We start from the raw sequence: 19,905 nt of genomic DNA, 5'->3' as shown, positions 1-19,905 counted from the left end.
AAATTATAAATTTATGTATTACGTATATAGAATATATAAGAATTATATAGTATTCATGAGTGCTAATTGAAATATTAATGTTTCTACAAATGATGGGAAATAAAATTGTGTTTGTATTTTTATATTTAGTCATTATCATAACATTTATATAGTTTGTGATCTTTAAACTATCCTTGGGAGTTTTTATCTCTTCCTGATATTTTTCTCCTGTGCTGTTATGATTTTTATATTGGTATTTCAGTCGGTTGCATGATTATCATTTATGTAATCTAACTTTAACCAGTCATTTATTTATTGTAAGATTGCTGACAACTTTGATTTCTTGCCCTTCAGTGAAAATCATATATATAGACACCAACGCATGTGGGTTGTGACTTTTTAGATTATTGCTGATGTGGATAGTAGTTATAGAAGCTGCATCTGCATGGTTCAAAATTCAAAAGGTATCTAAAGTTGTAGGGTCTTAAGTCTAACTCTTATCTCAGCCTTTAGTTCTCTATGCCTGAGGCAACCATTTTCATCTATTTTTTTTTCCTTTTTTTTTTTTTTTGTATTTTTCTGAAGCTGGAAATGGGGAGAGACAGTCAGACAGACTCCCGCATGCGCCCGACCGGGATCCACCTGGCTCGCCCACCAGGGGTAACGCTCTGCCCACCAGGGGGCGATGCTCTGCCCCTCCGAGGCGTCGCTCTGCCGCGACCAGAGCCACTCTAGCGCCTGGGGCAGAGGCCAAGGAGCCATCCCCAGCGCCCGGGCCATCTTTGCTCCAATGGAGCCTTGGCTGCAGGAGGGGAAGAAAGAGACAGAGAGTAAGGAGGGGGGGGGTGGAGAAGCAAATGGGTGCTTCTCCTATGTGCCCTGGCCGGGAATCGAACCCGGGTCCCCCGCACGCCAGGCCGACGCTCTACCGCTGAGCCAACCAGTCAGGGCCTTCATCTATTCTTTTGTATATCCTTCCAGAGATAGTTATCCCTGTATAAGCAACAGTGTATTTATTTACATAAATATGTAGATATCTATTTACATAAACAGATACTTTAAACATAGAATATTTTCCCACAAAAATACATGGAACTCTTGGTTGTAGTCCAGTCTTTTTGACCTTTTGATATAGTTTGCTTATATACTGAATTTTCTCAGGTTTGAGAGAAGGGAATTATGTGGTACTGAATGATGAAGAAAGATTTTCCTTCCCTTTCTTGGGCATAGGGCTCTCCCTTTGCTCTATTTTAAAATTGACAAATGTTTATTTGCTCCTCTTGTTAGTGTCCTCTCCCTAAGTTTCATAGTGCCTAAGCCCATATAGTCCCTGCTGGTCACACTTTATCTGGATCTTCCTGTCTCCAAAAGTGCTGTATGCTGCCAAGTTACCTATTTAACTTTATCCCACAATAAAGATAAATAATTTTTCAGTAAGTTGATCTCTGCTAGATATGTTAGTTAAGTACAATGTAAATAATTTATACTTACTAGTAATTTTGCCAGAATTACTTTCAGTTTTAGGTAATAATCCATATTTCAGATTTTCTAATGAATACCAGAAATAATTGTATAAATTAAGGTTTATCATTTGGGTCAGATCTTTGACGATCACTTGCTACCACCGTAAGTCATAACTACCTGGCCTGTACATATGCCCTAAGATCAGCTTCCCTGAGTGATGGCTGGGTTTTTGTTTGTTTATTTTTAATAGTTTTAGAAATTCTGAAGAATTAGAATTGTTGAGTTACTTTGGGAAATAGAAAGTATCTTGTTTTATAGAGATATTATAAAGGAGATTTGTATGTATGTAGCAAATGATAGACTTGATACCTAACAATTTCTTTTAGCTTTAAAATTTTATTTATTCCTTTCTGTACTTCAGAAGTTACTAGAGCTCTCAAGTTTTTAGTTTTTCCTCACCTCAGCTTTAGTGTTAGCAGGTGGACAGGCTTTGACGGTAGAGGGGTGGACGGTGGTGGGCAGTTCACTGTGATAATCTGTGTAGAGTTAGAGTATCTGCTATGGGACATATAATGGATGTTGTAACAGATGGAATCTGGGTAAAAAGGTATTTTTAAATTAGTGTCAGAACATTTTCAGTTGATTGTATAAATGGAAAATGCAACCTGCCTCCCTTTCAGATTCTTTAAGATTTGGAACGTCATAATGTGCAATATGAATACATACAGTTAGAAATACTTAAAAGTAATATATCTTTATTGAGATAGCTATGAAAAGAACTAATTTCTAAACCATTTTGATCAGTTTTTGTAAGTCCAGATTCCAGTCTTAGATATATATGAGGCTTCATTGTGTGCTTTAGAAAATAAATAAAGATGGGTTGTTCTTTTAGTTTGTATTTTTAAAATATGGCAGTCACTTAGGATATTAACAAGTAAATTCAACCAAAGCAATTTCTTTTCTATTTTGATAACATAGGCTAAATTTGGCCGAAGGTGGACCAAAATTGCAAAGCTAATTGGAAGTCGCACTGTTTTACAAGTGAAGAGCTATGCCAGACAGTACTTTAAAAATAAGGTAAGCAGAATATAACTATTCTAGTTAATAATATTTTGAATAAATAAAATAAAAAAATTTTAATTCAGGCACTAAAGTTTTAATGTTTAAAGTTTTTGTAGAAGTATTTTATACCCGTGAAGTACTCTACAGATATTTATCTTAAAAAATCTCAGAGCATATATTGTGTTGTGAGTATTCCTATTAAATAGGTATTATGTTATTTTACTTAATTTCATACAGTTAAATAGAAGAACAAAATGTTAATTACTCATTTAAAATGTAATAAACACTTTAAAGAGTAGTAACACAATAAAGATAAAATATAACAATGACGTGTTTTCAGTTTAATAGCATTATATTTATCCTACTTTCTGTGCCAGTGATTAAATTTTAAAATCGTACTATTATGGGGATTTTATCTTGATTTTTAATAAGGTAAAATTAGATGGTCCAGAGAAGGAAATACCAGACCAGAAGAACAGCAGTGATCTTCAGATTAAAAGGGAAAATGAAAGCACAAAGGCATGGACACCATCAAGTTTAAGGGGACGTGCTGATCCCAACTTGAATGCTGTAAAAATTGAAAAGTTATCTGATGATGAAGAAGTAGACATCACAGATGAAGCAGATGAGGTGACTTCTCAAACACCCCTGGAGAATCCTAGCAATGACTTCTTATTAGAAATCCCTAATAGTAAAAGTCATGAAACCTACCAAGGAGAATTTATTACCTCTGACAGCCAGGAAAATCCCATTTCTAAATCTTCCAAGGAACATCTTCAGAATTTAAAGCAGGGTGAGATGGAAACATTTTCAAGCTCAGGAATTGCATTTTGTACTGAAAAACAGAGCACCAGTGACAAAAAATCAGTTGAATTAAATAATCAGAAATGTAATAAACTGATGAAGAACTGGGATAAGCATGATGGAAATGGAATAGTAAATGATACCCAGCGGATGCCTTCTCCAGAGCCTTGTGAAGTTCAGAAAGATGTGAGTGATAATGAAATGGTTATTCATTCTTCCTGCCAAATGGAAGAGGAGCACCATGATGAGGAAGAGCTTAAGCCACCAGAGCAAGAAGTAGAAATAGATAGGAATATTATTCAAGAAGAAGAAAAACAAGCAATTCCTGAATTCTTTGAAGGGCGCCAAGCTAAAACACCAGAACGCTATTTGAAAATTAGGAATTACATTTTGGATCAGTGGTAAGGAAGAATTATATTATAAATGCTGTCTTAAAACTTATGGTACTCTAGGGCAGTGGTCAGCAAACTCATTAGTCAACAAAGCCAAATATCAAAAGTACAACAATTGAAATTTCTTTTGAGAGCCAAATTTTTTAAACTTAAACTATATAGGTAGGTTCCTTCCTTATTGAGGTAGTGCCCGTATGTGGTGTTTTGTGGCCCCACACTCAAGGGGCCAAAGAGCCACAGTTTGCCGACCAGGGCTCTAGGGTATTTCGCTGATACAGAATTTAGTATTTCACAATGCTAATGATCCAGAGAGCTTTAGCATAATATATTTCAATAGGCAAGACTTAAAATTTCTCATAGTGAAACTTTTTTGGAAAGCTTTCGTAAATATTGTCATCTATAGCAGTGTTTTTCAACCCGCCAGTCCGTAAGAGTTAACTACCCTGATGTTGTATGAAAAGAATAGGCCCAGTGATTATAGACTCTACTCTTCATACAACAACCTTTGCACAAGATTGGTTAACTCTTTCGTAGACTGGCGATTGAAAAACACTGATCTATAGCTAGCTTAATCCATCTGTCTGTTTATCAGGAGTGTTTAAGTCTGAGAAAAAAGAGAAAGGATAGATGATTGCCTTAAGGAGCACTTTCTTAGGACAATGTTAGGAAAGTACAGAAAGCACTACTGTTCTGGAAAAGAAGCAGTATGTCTTTCCTGGTTCACCTGCACTTTGAAGTACCAAGAAAGAAAACTTCTGTGGCAGGATAGTCATTAAATGTGGCTATATTGCAGAAACCATTCTCCTAAATAGCTACTTTAAATGCTCTCAACTTTGAATCTGTGGCATAATCTCTTAATTCCTTCATCCAGCTTCATCAGGAAGCTGGAATTTTCTGATACATGAAGTTTACCCTGTAAATTGTTAGTTCCTTTTCCTTAAATCATTTAGTGAGGGATGGGGGACAAAGCAAAAACTTCCCACCTTACTAGCCTAAGACTCTGAAAGAATTTGAATTTTCCATAAGGCATCATGAAACATAATTGTTATTGCTTCAGGATTGTGCAGGGCCATCTTTACAGAGGGCTTCTGCCAAAATCTAGGAAGATTACCAAAGAAAGATAAGGTTTACTAAATTGGTAACCTTCATTTTGCTTACACAATATAAAGTGATTTGCCTTTTAAGGACAGTCATATTCTAAAAGAAAGATTTTTGTTTTTGTTCTTGCAAACAGTTGAGATTGCTAAAAGTACAAATTCTGGGTAAGAGTGGTATCAAAATAAAAAATACTTATAAAAAACAACTGACATTGGCGTAGTGCTTTACAGTTTCCAGAGAGCTTTTTTGTATCATCTAATTCCTCACAACAATTCTATAAAATACAATCTATCTGATAAAAGAATTCTGAGGTCAGGAGAGGTTTAGGTATGTACCTTTGATTTTACAACCAGCCACTGACAGACATCTTGACTTATATCACTTCTTTGCATTATTCCATATTGCCTAATTCACACTATAAAAAAAGATAAATTAAATTTGATCTTTGTTGGCATCTAATTTTGATTTTAGAAATAAGAGGGTGAATGGCCAAAATTGAAGGACTTAAAAAATAACTCAAAGCCCTGGCCGCTTGGCTCAGTGGTAGAGCATCGGCCTGGCGTGCAGGAGTCCCGGGTTCGATTCGCGGCCAGGACACACAGGAGAAGTGCCCATCTGCTTCTCCACCCCTCCCCCTCTCCTTCCTCTCTGTCTCTCTCTTCCTCTCCCGCAGCCAAGGCTCCATTGGAGCAAGTTGTCCCGGGCGCTGAGGATGGCTCTATGGCCTCTGCCTCAGGTGCTAGAATGGCTCTGGTTGCAACAGAGCATCGCCCCCTGGTGGGCATGCTGGGTAGATCCCGATCGGGCACATGCAGGAGTCTGACTGCCTCCCCGTTTCCAACTTCAGAAAAATACAAAAAAAAAAAGAAAAAATAACTCAAAAATGTTTGTACAGATAATCACTAAGTATTTACTGTTATTTTAATCAAAATTTATTTACTTTGAATTTTGGAATCCGTTAGGGAGAATAATTTATATAGCTGGTATATATTATATAGCTATTGTTTCCTAATGTCATTTGCTTTAGTTCATGGAACAAGTTCAGTGTTGCTATTTCATTAGGTAAGAAAGCAAAAAGAAATGTTTGAACTGAAACTCGAATGTTCTCTTCCAAAATAAAATAGAAAGTGGTTAGGGACTGGAGGTGGTGTAAAAAAAAAAAGGAGAAGTTAATGTTTTAAAAATAAAAAGACGCCTACTGAATTTGTATATATTTATTTTTAAATTTTTATTTGTTGATTTTAGAAAGAGCAAGGGAAATACACACACACACACACACACACACACACACACACACAGAAACATGGATCGGTTCCTCTGTGTACCCTGACCAGGGATCGAACCCGCAACCTTTGCGTATTAAGACAACACTTTAACCAATTGAGCTATCCAGCCAGGGTTCATACATTGTATTTAAATCCTTTCCAATCCTCTTGACAGCCTGTTCTCATTTTATAGATGAGAAAAATGAGCTTCAGAGAGTAAAAGGAACTAGGTGAAGGTGATTTCCAGAGTCTGTAATCTTGACTCATTATTTTCGCATTTCCAACTCAAGGCCCTGACTTAGACTTTTCATTCTGCCTTGGGTACTTTCCCCTCTAGATCTTGGTGAACTTTGCTTCCTCACTTCATTCAGGTCTGCTCAAGGGAAATTAGAGGCCTTTTCTAACCACCCTATCTGAAATAGCTCACATACCTCCTTTTTCTTATTCTCTTACTCTGTTTTTAATTTATCTTCATAGAACTTATTTTCACTGAAAAGATTTTTATTTGTGTATTTTCTCCCCTTCCCATCCCTCAATGATAATGTAGCCTCCGCATGAGGACATTTTTTTTTGTCTATTTGTTCATTGTTAACTCCCTAATGCTTAGAACAATATTTGGAATACAGAAGGCACTCTACTTGTTAGGGAGAAAAGATTGAATGAATGAATGAATGAGTGATGACTCATTATATCTTTTTGAGAAGCCTTACCATTTGTTCAGCACTGTTCTAGATTACTAAGTTCTACTTGAAGCCTTTTGACTTGGATAATTGTTAATGATTTATCAGATCAATTGTTAGGCTCCTACAGATTTTTGGAAGCCATTATACCATGCTCATTTCTACTTTCCTGCCTTCATTTGTGGAGTTTGTTTTTGTTTCTTTCAAAACATTTGAAGTTTCACCTGTTCAGTGGAACTTTTAAAACCCTCCCACATCACAAATCCCTTTTTACCTCCCCTGAAGTTCTGTAGAACTTATGATTTCAAATTTGGTTTCTGCTTAGAGGGGCCATCCCCAGACACTGAGTCTGACACAGTCCTTGCCTATTTGCCTCACTTTATCCACTTACCCTTTTTTCTTCCAAACACATATTGCTACCTGACAATACAATAGATATCATTCACTAATTTATTAGACTGTCTTCCCCATTAGAATGTAAGGTCAAGAAGTTCATACTTTTCATCTCTTATATCCTTAGTGCCTGCCTAGAACAATGCCTGATTCAGAGGACACAAAATAAATAGTAGGATAAAATTAAGATTGAATAAGAAATACCTACTTTATATGAATTATCTGAATGCTTAGTTTGTATTGCCTATTTGCATCCTGTTACTTCCTTACGAAAGTGCTTTAATTTCTCTGACCTTTTCGTTTCTCATCTCTAGAATGAGAATAATAAAAGCTATCTTGTAGGGTTGTTGTGAGGATGAAAGATGTGTAACTCTTGGAACAGCATCTGGCATACGCACTCAGTAATTGTTTGCTACTATTAAGTTTTCTATTACTCTTAAACTTTATATTGTACCATCTAGCATGGTACATTATGTATATTCAGTAACTATGTGTTTTATTATATAAACCTCTTATTTCTTTCATAGTCTGGGCATGTCTTGATTCCTTTGGGATGCCCTGTTATATCTATTTTCATTTTCTACTAAAAGTAAGCACTTACTATTTGTTAGCATAATGACTAAAAACTAATATAAAACTTTTAAGTATTAATAAGCTAGTTTATAATGAAAAGATGCTGTCCAACCAAGTAAAAGTCAATGAACTAAGTGATATATTAAATATTCAAAAAGTCTAATACTAAATACTCTCAATATATTATCGAAGTGCCCTTTTTATTCAAAGATTTGGGCTTGAATTTGGATCTGTAGATTAATAAGTTTCCAACTTAAAGTCCTGGGATAACTGGAATCTGTTGAATTAATATTAGGAAGAAAGAATACTTGTAAAAATCACACTATACTTGTAAATTATTGTGTTATTTAAATTTATTTCAGGAAAAAAGTACACTTGGATATTATATATATATTAGTATTGTATTTACTACTACATTTACATATTGAGAGAGGGTAAATTTTAAAGATATTTCAAATATTAAAAGTTTTCCCCAGAAATCTTTTTTTATGTTTTTATCCCAAATAATTGTACTTCCATCTCTTAATTAGGGAGATATGCAAACCGAAATACTTAAATAAGACCTCAGTACGTCCTGGCCTGAAGAACTGTGGGGATGTTAATTGTATTGGACGGATTCATACATACCTCGAATTGATAGGAGCAATCAATTTTGGATGTGGTAAAAATAAAAAACCAACAACATGTTTTACTTGACATTTTTATCCTTATGGCACCCATTAATTTCTTTGATAGTTAGAATTCAGGTACATTTAGGAGTAGACATAGAGAAATTCAGGGGGATTCTATACCATTTTGGAATAAATGTATTGAGATTTTGCTGTAAAACATTTCTATTGATTAAACTATATTTCCCTTTAATCTACAGTGAAAATTGGTGGTATAATTTTAAAGGAAATATATGCAGTCTAAGGAGTAAAAATAATTTCCAGATGCAGTTCTTTGTCAAGTCATAGTAAAATTATGAAAAGTCTAATAATCCCATTTAAGTTGCAAATACTGTATTTATGCGGGAAATACTGTCTAGCAGTGTTTAAATAAAGGAAATAATTTATGAACCTCTATGCTTAAATATAATAAAAATGCCAAAATATTTTTTAAGGAAGAAATTTTTTTCACCTTTAATTTTTCTCAAATATAAAAGTTGATGAGTATGTATATTTTAAATGCATTTTACCCTTCTATTAATATGACACAAACTTTTTGAAAAAAGATAATGCCATAGTTGCAAAGTAATAAGGTAATTAGAACCTTGCAACCCATGGTTTGAGAAGAATATTCTGTAGTCTGTGTCTATTCAAAGACAGCTAACCAGAAAATGTCCTGTCAGAGATGATTTTATTTTATATAGAGGTAGATAGAATTTATAGTCTGCCCTGAGGTCTTTATTTTAGTGTCTTTGTTTGGCCAGTGCACTATATATTGGGACTGGCTTTTCAGGAAAACTAAGGTGTCGTAGCTTCCTCAGCCACTAAAAGAAATATGAGATCATGTTTTCTGTATTAGACTTCCAAAGATAGCAAAGTGGACTTAATAAAAAATTAAATGACCAATTTCCTAAATATGGCATTTTACTGAGATTGTCTTCAAATAATTAATAGCATTACTTTTATGTGAGAATTATATGGCACACAAATGTGTAATTATGGACTAGGATAGAATCATAGAAGCTCTGGTATAAACTTAGAAATTGGCTCACAGTGATAGTCAGTGTAGATGTATCTTCCTATATAACAAATGAATTTCATAAAAAAATAGATTGTTTTGTTTTTCCTGAATTCCAATAGAACAGGCTATATATAACAGGCCACAGCCAGTTGATAAAGTACGAACCAAAGAAAGAAAAGATACAGTAGAAGCGTACCAACTTGCCCAGCGTCTGCAGTCCATGGTAAGCAGTCACCTCTCACTACATGATTCTTAACAGTAAGGAATGTCTGCTTCTCTTCAACTGTTTGACAAATGGCCATTTAGTGGAAGAACATGTTTTCTCTTATATTTTACCTTGCCATTTACTTTTCTGGTTTCCATTCATTTTCACATAGGTTTATAAGGCAAAAACAAACCAAAAATAAAATCTTCAAAATTCACTGGCATCCTTTATCAGGGGTCTCAAACTCGTGGCTGTGCAGCCCGCCCACCAATTTTGTGCGGCCCGCAGACTAATCAAACTTCGTGGATTAGTCTGCGGGCCGCACAAAATTGGTGGGCGGGCTGCATGCGGCCCGTGGGCCGCGAGTTTGAGACCCCTGCTCATGGATGTATAATGTTTTGCTAAACTGGCCTTACATTGCTTGGTTTTGATTTCTAAATCTAATATATTTTTTTAACTATAGTTCTATTTTTCCCTGGCCAGAGAGCTTGATTGGTTAGAGTATCATCCCAATATTAAAGGTTGCTGGTTCAATACTTGGTCAGGGCACATAGAGAAACAGATCAGTATTTCTGTCTCTCTCACCCTTTCTCTCTCTCAGAAATCAATCAAAAATATTTTTAAATACAGTTTTTTATTTAAAGATATTTTTTATTTAATGATTTTTAGATAGAGGAGAGAGAAAGAGGGAGGGAGAAGCAGGAAGCATCAGCTCGTAGTAGTTGCTTCCTATGTGTGCCTTGACCAAGCAAGCCCAGAGTTTCAAACTGGCGACCTCAGTGTTCCAGGTCAACACTTTATCCACTGTGCTACCACAGGTTAGGCAGGAAAAAACAATTTTTTTTTTTTTTTTTTTTTTACAAAGAGAGAGAGTCAGAGAGAGGGATAGATAGGAACAGACAGACAGGAACGGAGAGAGATGAGAAGCATCAATCATCAGTTTTTCTTTGTGGCACTTTAGTTGTTCATTGATTGCTTTCTCATATGTGCCTTGAATGGGAGCTACAGCAGACTGAGTAACCCCTTGCTCAAGCCAGTGACCTTGGGTCTAAGCTGGTGAGCTTTTTGCTCAAACCAGATGAGCCCGTGCTCAAGCTGGCCACATTATGGTCTCGAACCTGGGTCCTCCACATCCCAGTCCGATTCTCTATCTACTGTGCCACCGCCTGGTCAGATGAGGCAGAAAATTTTTTAAAGATTTTTTAATGTATAAACTATATAGTTATTTTTTTAACTGTACTGTTAAGCTCTTTTTTTCTTATTTAGTTATTTTTTTCTTGTTTAAAATTCTTACCATAAGATTCATCTTTTTGCAATAACTATCCAAAATATTTTAGCCTTTACTTTTTTAGTTCTTGAGGTTAGTGAGTTTTATAATAGTTTAAAATTCATGAATCTTATTTTAAAAATAAGTGGTCCAACAAGTCTAAAAGGTCAAGTCATGTAAACCAGTAAGATGGGTTAAATTGATAACAGGTGAGATAAAAAGTATAGATGATAGAATGGATATCTTAGAGTATTTGGGCTGTAAACCATATCTACCTATATTTACTTCAAGAAGGATATTTTCAAATATAGTTGCCAGGGATGGTTCTAGTCACACAATGGCTTCTGGCAGCTAGTCCATTTAAAGGCTTTGGTAACCTGGATGTTAATAATCCATTTATCCAACTTTGTAATTTTTTACTATTTGTTATAACTAAGCAATCTTTTCCTTTCTAAGGATGAGATATAATTATTTTGCTTCTAGTTTTCAATATTTCCTTCTTGCTGTGTGTTCTTGCAAGTTTCCTACCCCAAGTCATCGAATAGAAAGTCATTTTCTTGGTGGTTCTTTTTGGTCTTTTTTTTTTTTTTTTAAGTGAGAAGCAGGAAAATAGAGAGACAGACTCCTCTCTACACCCCAACTGGGATCTACCCAGCAGGCCCCTATCAGGCAATGATCTGCCCATCTGTGGCCACTGTTCCATTGCTTGGCAACTGACCTATTTTTAGCGCCTGAGGTGAGGCTTTGGAGCCATCCTCAGCACCCAGGGGCCAACTTGCTCCTACCAAACCATGGCTGTGGGAGGGGAAAAGAGAGCTAGAAGGGAGAAGGGAGGTGTGGAGAAGCGGGTGGTTGCTTCTTCTGTGTGCCCTGACTGGGAATTGAACCCAGGACATCCACACACCAGGCCAACACTCTACCACTGAGCCAACCAGCCAGGGCCAGTTCTTTTTGGTCTTAAAAATATTTTTTGTCCAAGTGTTTTAGCTTTCAAATAGTGAAAGGAAATGAAAATTAAAAGAAATACAAGTAGAATACAGGAAATAATTACTAATTTATTTCTGAACAGAGTGCTATTGAACATAAATTAATAAAATTTAGTCAGGCATTGCTGATCAAGAATTATAATATCTTAATAGAGAAATTGCGTTTTAGAAAATTATCAGGCCCTGGCTGGTTGGCTCAGCGGTACAGCATCAGCCCGGTGTATGAATGTCCCAAGTTCAATTCTCGGTCAGGTCACTCAGGGGAAGCGACTGTCTGCTTCTCTACCCCTCCCCATCTCCCTTCTTTCTATCTATCTCTCTCTTCCCCTCCTGCAGCTATGGCCCCAGGTGCTGAGGATGGCTCTATGGCCTCACCTCAGGTGCTAAAAATAGCTCAGTTGCCAAGCAACAGAGCAGCAGCTCCAGATGGGCAGAGCATTGCCCCATAGGGGGTTAGCGGGATGGATCCTGGTCAGGGGTGTATGCAGGAGTCTGTCACTCTGCCTCCCTGCTTCTCACGAAAAATAAAAAATAAAATGATCATTTTGATTTTGTGTATTAATGTGCTGTGATATCTCCAAGTTAATCTTGTTGCCTTTTGCTTTGTCTTAATCTCACCACAGCGCACAAGGAGGCGTAGGGTCCGAGACCCATGGGGAAATTGGTGTGATGCAAAAGACTTAGAAGGACAGACATTTGAGGTAACTGACCTTTTCAAATGGCTCATTAGTGAAATTTGTTTTAATACATATTTGTCTATCTTAATTTCATAAATTTACACTTTTTAAATATGTATTTATGTCATTGTCTCATTTCTATGTTAATTTTTTTGTCTAGAAGTCACTAATAAACAGCAAAGTAGAAAGAATTGGTGCTGCAGTTGCCTAGGAGTTTGACTCATTTTCAGAACTTTGATTATCTCTTTGTACATTCTGCTGTCTAGCTTGAGAATATCTCCCAGGTGCCAGGAAGTTGGTATGCCCAGCAAACATTGTTGAATGACATTCTGATATACAAATTACGGTGTCGTCCATAACATTAGACATAATACAGATATTGAGGTATTCTATTACTAATAAAAACTGGGGTCCTAAAAAGAAAATAGGCAATGAATATGTGTACATGTATATACCCACATGCATTCTACAATACATGTATAATTTGTGAACAACCATGGCAGTAGAATGGTGTTGTGGGCTAGGGAACTTCCCCTAAAGGAGCGACTCACACACATTTGTCTTTCCACAATGCCAGGCTTATTAGGGTAGTCCTCCCCAATAAACCAATAGAGTCACATTCAGGTTACAAGAAAGAGGGGGTGGTTTACACTACAGAAGAGAGCATAGTGAGTGCCCATCACCATGTCCTAGTCACTGGCGATATCTGTAGGTGGAGAGGTGGGTGTCGGTTTTAAGCCAGGCAGCTCCAGTGGCAACACGTTTGGTGAAGTGAAAGTTGGCAGGGCTCCGAGTGTGACTTATGGTATAGCCAAGTTCAAGCATTGGGTGGTAGGAGCTCAGTCCTGATAGCTCACCAGGAGTGGAGGTCCCAGTCATATTGGTATCTAGATGGAGTCCTTGTCCAAGTGTCCAGATTATGCTTTTGGATATTCTAGGCCTCTGTTAAGGGTGTTCCTATTAACACCTCATTATCTCAGTCTTGACATAGCCTTTGACATAACTGTCATGGCTGCAGTGACTCCATATTGGATTGTCGGAGGTATCCAGAAAGTCCACTCTGTTCATGCTAATGGAAGATGTGAAAGGGGAAAATACCTTTCTCAAAGGGTTGTAGTGAGAATTCAGTGAACTCTGTGAAGTAAGATATATGAAGCAGTAGGTACTCAGTAAGCCTGGAATGTACCAGGTACTTGATAAGTGATGATTCTCTTCTTTCTTTTACCCTCTCCCTGCTCCCAGCCTCAGCCTGAGCACTGTTCTAGGCACAACAATTAGTAATAAATGGTTCCTGTCTAGAAGGAGCTAGATTTCTAGTAGGAAAGATAAAACCTGTGGTAAGTTCCATAACATTGGTCCCAAGAAGTATAAGGTCCTCCCAAAGGATGTGACTGGGGAAGATTTCACAGAAGATGTGATATTTCATCTGTAGCATGAAGGATGAGCTGGAGAATCTCAAAATATGGAAATATAGATGAGGACATTCCAGGCTGAGGGAGTAGCATAAACAAAGGTGTAGGCATGGAAAAATACTAGAAATGTTCTGTAAAAGGTTACATAGTTATTGGGGCCAGAGTGTAAGATTGGTAGTAGAAATGGAATGAAACATTTTATTTACACAGGACTTAACTGTGTATCAGACACTATTGTCAGTATTTTATAATCATTACCTCATTTATTCTTCATAATAATACCATGACATTGTTTTTACTATTGTTGTTCCTATTTTAAATATGAGGAAACTAAAACAAAAAGAGCTTTAGTAACTTGCCTGCAGTCACCCAGCTAGTAAGTAGTAGAACCAGGCATTTTATCCGCAGAATCTGCACTTTTCCATGATGGATGGGTGTCTCTCAGTTATGAAAGAAAACTCAGTGCAGTAGGACTTGCTGACTAGAAATGGGAAATAAGGGAGAGGAAAGACTCAGGTGACCCTGAGGTTTTTGAACCAGGGTACCATTAATTCAAGAGAAGGAGTAAATTTTGTTTGGTATGGCTATATATTTTGGAACAATTTTTTAAACACATTATCTAACATATTTGTTTGTTAGTAGCAAGAAGGAGAAACATCTAACAGCATTGTCTTATTCTCATGTGCCGTTAAAAACTGTTTTAAAGGAGTATTGTTAATTCTGCCTATCAGTGGTTGGTGGGCTCTGATCAACTGGTGTTTTCTATTTTAGCATCTCTCTGCTGAGGAGTTGACAAGAAGAAGAGAAGAGGAAAAATGCAAACCTGTTAAATCTTCAAAAGTGCAGAGACCAATAAAAAGGTATAGTTAACATTATATAAATGTGATTCTTCAACTTATCACAAATGATTAGAAAATGTGTGGGAAAATGTTTGAAATAACTATATTGTTCACATTAAGTTAAAAATACAAGTAAAATTTCTGAAATTTTTTTATTTCACTAATTATCAATTTGGAGAACCATGAGCACAAGATTTAAATTTGTTCAGGTTCCTTGATTATAGGATCTAACTTATGTTGTGAAGGGGTTATTCAACTCAGATATTTTGCAAAGGTAACCTCATGAAATGACTGGTTCTCTCTTTGGGTGGTGCTGATTGTTAGCAAAGTGTTTTTTGTTCTTTTATCATCTAAAATATGTAACTTACAACATTTAGGGTCACCAAGTAAGTTCCGTGGCGTGATTTCCTACACCCCTCACTTTGTACAGATGTCCCATTGAATGGACTATAGTTTTGTCAGTGTCCCTTTTAAAACAAGACATCCAAGAGTTCCACTAGGTCATTCCCAAAAGGAAAGAGCCTGATTCTTACCAATTGTGATGTCACTGGGTAAGTTATTTAAAGCCTTTACTAGCTTTAGGTCCTCATTTATAAAATAACTATAATAGCTAACACTGTTAGCTATATTTTAAGCACTTCACAATATTAACAAATTTAATCCTCATACCTGCTCTATGCAGTAGTTAATATTATCATTCCCATTTTATAGCTGAAGAAACTGAGAGGCACGGAGAGTTTGTGTAACTTGCTCATAGTTGTTAGTGGCGGGGCAGTAATTTAAATGCAAATATTAAGGCTTAAGCATCCATACTCCTAACCATTACATTATAGTGCATATCACCTCATTAAAATGAAAATTAAGCTATAGTTATGAGAATAAATCAAATGAGGTATGTAAAAAAATTATCTTCCATAAGCTAGTACTTCTCATCTAGTATCCAGACATTTGATTTTCTCAATCAAAACGTGCAATTTACATTTATTGTGATTTACAAGTCACTGTTCTAATTTGTCAGGATTTTTGAATCCAGATCCACTTTTCTTAAAATAGCCTCCATAGCTTTGGATCATCAACATGTCAATAAGCTTGATTTTTCTACTGTTGAGAGAGACAGAGAAAGCGGGGAAGGGAGAGAGATAAGAAGCATCAATTCATAGTATGGCACTTTAGTTGTTCATTGATTGTTTCTCATATGTGGCTTGACTGGGGGCTCCAGCTGAGCCACTGACCCCTTGCTCAACCCAGCAACTTTTGGGCTCAACCCAGCTACACTGATTAACATGATTGCACACTCAAGCCGGCAGCCCCATTTTCAAGCAGGTGAACCTGAGCTCAAGCCAGATGAGCCCCCTGTTTAGGGTGGAGACCTTGGGGTTTCAAACCTGGGACCTCAGCATCCCAGGTCAGCACTCTATCCACTGTGCCGCCAACCGATCAGATAGCCTTTAGTTTCTTTTTATGTTGATAAAACATTTTTTAATTTGAAAATCTTCTTTATTCAACAAATGTTTTTTGAATGCCTATGATATGTCAGGCACTGGTCTAGGCGCTTGGAATACAGGATTCAGCAAACAAAGTGTGTGTTCTCCTAGAGCTAACAGTTTCAGGCAGAATAGGAAATAAATAGTTCTGCTCTTTTCAGTTGCGTTAACATATTCCTTTGTTTGCTTGTTTATTCTTTTCACGGAACATAGCCTAAAACCTTTTTGTTCTTAAAATATCTCTCAAACCTCAATTCTTTATTGGTCAAAGCCTTTCTAACATTTCTCTTAGAGTTGTTTAGGCATGCTTTTGTATATAGACTTGCTTAGATGCCCCCTCTTCACATCCTTCTTTTTTACTTTTTCATTTTATTTTATTATTTTTTAAAATTTATTTATTGATTTTTGGAAAGAGGTGAGAGAAAAGGAGAAAGAAAGAGAGGGAAAGAGAGAAAGAAGCAGGAGAAATGGGAAGCATCTACTAATAGTAGTCGCTTCCTGTATGTGCCTTGGCCGGGCAAGCCCAGGGATTTGAACCAGCAACCTCAGCATTCCAGGTTGATGCTTTATCCACTGTGCCACCCACCATGTGTCAGACTTTTTTATTTTAAAATAGTTTATTCTAGAACTTTCTGTGTACATTAATTTCTTTAGCAGAACCATTTGTCATTCATTCATCAATTACTTTTTGACTTTCCTACTCTCTGCTGCTCATATTATTGTACTACTGACAGAAATATTTTTGAGAAACTTCCATCTTGACATTTCTTTCAGGTCTCATGTCAGGGATTGGTCACATGTTTATTGAACTTTTTGAAATCTGCTTTCAGCATAGGACACATATCTGACCATTTTAAGTGTTCTCCTGTTTGGATATTAAAAGAAGTTAAAACAACAGACTTTCTCACAAAGGCTCTGTCCTTCTTCCCCCCATCCCTTTTATAAAATCAGGTCCAAAAGAACCATGCTGCTTTCAAAAGATTTGTATGGAATGTTTTCAGAAATTCTCTTTAATACTTTTCTCTCTCAGGTTTAGATTTTTGATACACATTTTGAAATTTGTAATTAAATGTTATTTTCCTAGTCTTTTTGTTGAAATTATATTAGAAATAAATATTTTTCCTCTTTTTCAGCTCATTTGATCCTTTCCAACTGATACCTTGTAATTTTTTCAGTGAAGAAAAGCAGGTACTACTTATGCATCACTGAGGGACCATAATAATGCTGTCCTGTCAGACAGGAAATACTAGTTTGTTTGTTTTTAAGTGAGAGGAGGGGAGATAGAGAAACAGACGCCCACATATGCCCTGACCAGGGTCCCCATGGCAACCTCTGTCTGGGGCCGACGCTTGGACCAGCTGAGTTATCCTCAGCACCCAGGGCCAATACTCAAACCAATTGAGCCACTGGCTAAGGGAGGGGAACAGGGGGAGAAGAGGGAGAGGTGGAGAAGCAGATGGTCACTTCGTCTGTCTGCCCTGACTGGGGATCAAAACTGGGACATCCACACTCCAGGCCAATGCTCTAACCACTGAGCAAACTAGCAAGGACCACTTTTTCTTTTTCAATGTGTGCAAAGCATATATGTGAAATAGTGGGCAAGGCAGGGTATATTAAGGGTCAGATGAGTGATACAGGTGGAAAATGAGGAAATTTCTCTATGCTAGGGTTTTTAAATAATAATTTTGTTGAAGCTTGGTTCTCACTAAGCTTTTTCTTTTCTTATTTATTTATTTATTTATTTATTTATTTATTTATTTATTTATTCATTTTAGAGAGGAGAGTTAGAATTGGGGGCGGGGGGGGAGAGCAGGAAGCATCAACTCCCATATATGCCTTGACCAGGCAAGCCCAGGGTTTTGAACCGGTGACCTCAGTGTTCCAGGTCAACGCTTTATCCACTGCGCTACCACAGGTCAGGCCTCACTAAGCTTTGATTGGTGATGGGATCTCGGTATGATAGATAAAGGAGAAGATGGTGGGCATTCAGTTAGGAGAACAAAATCTCTATTTTTATGCTCCCCCATTTTTTTTTTATATTTCAGGAGCCATTTCAGGTGAAAGTGGCTTCAGAAGCACTTTTAATAATGGATTTGGTAAGGATGATCTATTGATTGTGTTCGCTTAGTTATTCTGATTTGTATTCTTGTGTATTTTTATTGCAGGGATAAGAGAGAGTATGGAAGACCTGTATTTTGGATCTTAACTATCTTCTTTTACAAGGAATCTAAAAATAAGTCTTTTATTTTGGAGAAAAGCCAAACAATTGCATGTTTTCGTATTTTTGAGAAAATAAATTAATGTGAGTTTTGCAGACTTTGTCCTCGTTAGCCATATTTTTATTTCCTAGTTCCCTTTGTCTGCTGCCTTTAGATAACTGCAACAGAACACAACTGAGCATTTGGAATTTCCCTGTTAGCTCTAAATTCCTGAGGCCTCCATAGTTGTGTTTGCTTATGGTGTTTTCAATAGGAGTAATTTTTTTTTTTTTTTTCGTGACAGGGACAGAGAGAGACAGAGAAAGGGACCGATAGGGACAGACAGATAGGAAGGGAAAGAGATGAGAAGCATCAATTCTTCGTTGCGGCACTTTAGTTGTTCATGGATTGCTTTCTCATGTGCGCCTTGACCGGGGGGGGGGGGGGGGGGGGGGGGGGGGGGGGGCGGGCTAGCTACAGCAGACCAAGTGATCCCTTGCTCAAGCCAGCGACCTTGGGCTCAAGCTTGTGAGCTTTGCTCAAATCAGATGAGCCCGCACTCAAGCTCGCAACCTTACGGTTTCGAACCTGGGTCCTCCCGCGTCCCAGTCCGACACTATCTACTGCGCCACCCCCTGGTCAGGCGTGAGTGATTTTTTTATTTTATTTTGTATCCTTATAGCTTTCCTGGATAGGGAGAACAAATGGTATCTTTATTTAGTAAGTGGAAAAGTGACATCATGGAGTGTGTGAATGTTTGGTTCAAAGCTTCTCAGCCAGCAATGAAAATAAGTCTGAAATCTTAAGTTTCTGTGCTCTGAACCTAGCATCTGGTTCCTCTAGCATGCTACTTTATATTAGAAAAGCATAATTACTATACTTGATAAGTGGGTTTTATTCTTGTGTTTTCTCAAGTACATAGTTTGTTCAGGCTAAGTCTATCTTGTATTTCTTTTAGCATGCCCATGTGTCTATGGCCGAAGTGATTGGTCTGCTAGGAGGAAGATACTCAGAAATTGATAAGATAGTTGAAGTAAGTTTCAATATTAAAGATTTTAAAGGGTTTTTGTTCTGCCCCCATACCAAATATTTGTATAGATTTCAGTAGGTATAATTAAAATACAAACTTTAAAAAAATAAATAACTAAATAAAATAAAATACAAACTTTGCCTGAGATATAAATAGGAACATGCAAATGTAGAAAGTTATATAGTCCCAAAAGTGACTTAACATTCTCTCTGGTGAGCACCTGTTTCCTTTCACCACTGAGAAGGAGGGAACACTGCCAGGCCCTTGATTCCACTTTGCCTTCTATGAGGCCAGGAAGCATGTGCTAACCTTGTAGTGGAAACCTGGTATGCATCACGCTGATGAAATTATCATAAATAACACAGGTCACTGAAAGAGTATATTTGTACAGGTTATTGCATGGGCTAACCTGGAAAATTAACAGTTATT

General features: G+C 37.0%; 1 protein-coding gene across 3 annotated transcripts in view; it reads left to right on the top strand.

Annotated features, from left to right (window-relative positions):
* The window catches only part of MYSM1 (Myb like, SWIRM and MPN domains 1), a 45,497-nt gene that overhangs the window by 14,780 nt on the left and 10,812 nt on the right, over positions 1–19,905 (top strand). Inside the window, exons 7-15 of one of the 3 annotated variants that reach the window (XM_066376402.1) lie at positions 2,422–2,520; positions 2,938–3,710; positions 8,241–8,371; positions 9,498–9,601; positions 12,460–12,537; positions 14,697–14,785; positions 17,382–17,436; positions 18,294–18,344; positions 19,405–19,479. In XM_066376402.1, the coding sequence (XP_066232499.1) occupies positions 2,422–2,520; positions 2,938–3,710; positions 8,241–8,371; positions 9,498–9,601; positions 12,460–12,537; positions 14,697–14,785; positions 17,382–17,436; positions 18,294–18,344; positions 19,405–19,479 (1,455 nt within the window). The remainder of the gene's footprint in view (positions 1–2,421; positions 2,521–2,937; positions 3,711–8,240; positions 8,372–9,497; positions 9,602–12,459; positions 12,538–14,696; positions 14,786–17,381; positions 17,437–18,293; positions 18,345–19,404; positions 19,480–19,905) is intronic. The other 2 variants (XM_066376403.1, XM_066376404.1) reach the window with 2 other exon arrangements.

This window comes from Saccopteryx leptura, chromosome 3, assembly GCF_036850995.1.
Source record: "Saccopteryx leptura isolate mSacLep1 chromosome 3, mSacLep1_pri_phased_curated, whole genome shotgun sequence".
Taxonomy (NCBI): Eukaryota; Metazoa; Chordata; class Mammalia; order Chiroptera; family Emballonuridae; genus Saccopteryx; species Saccopteryx leptura.
Note: the sequence above shows the minus strand (reverse complement) of the source record. Positions and strands in the feature narration are given on the sequence as shown.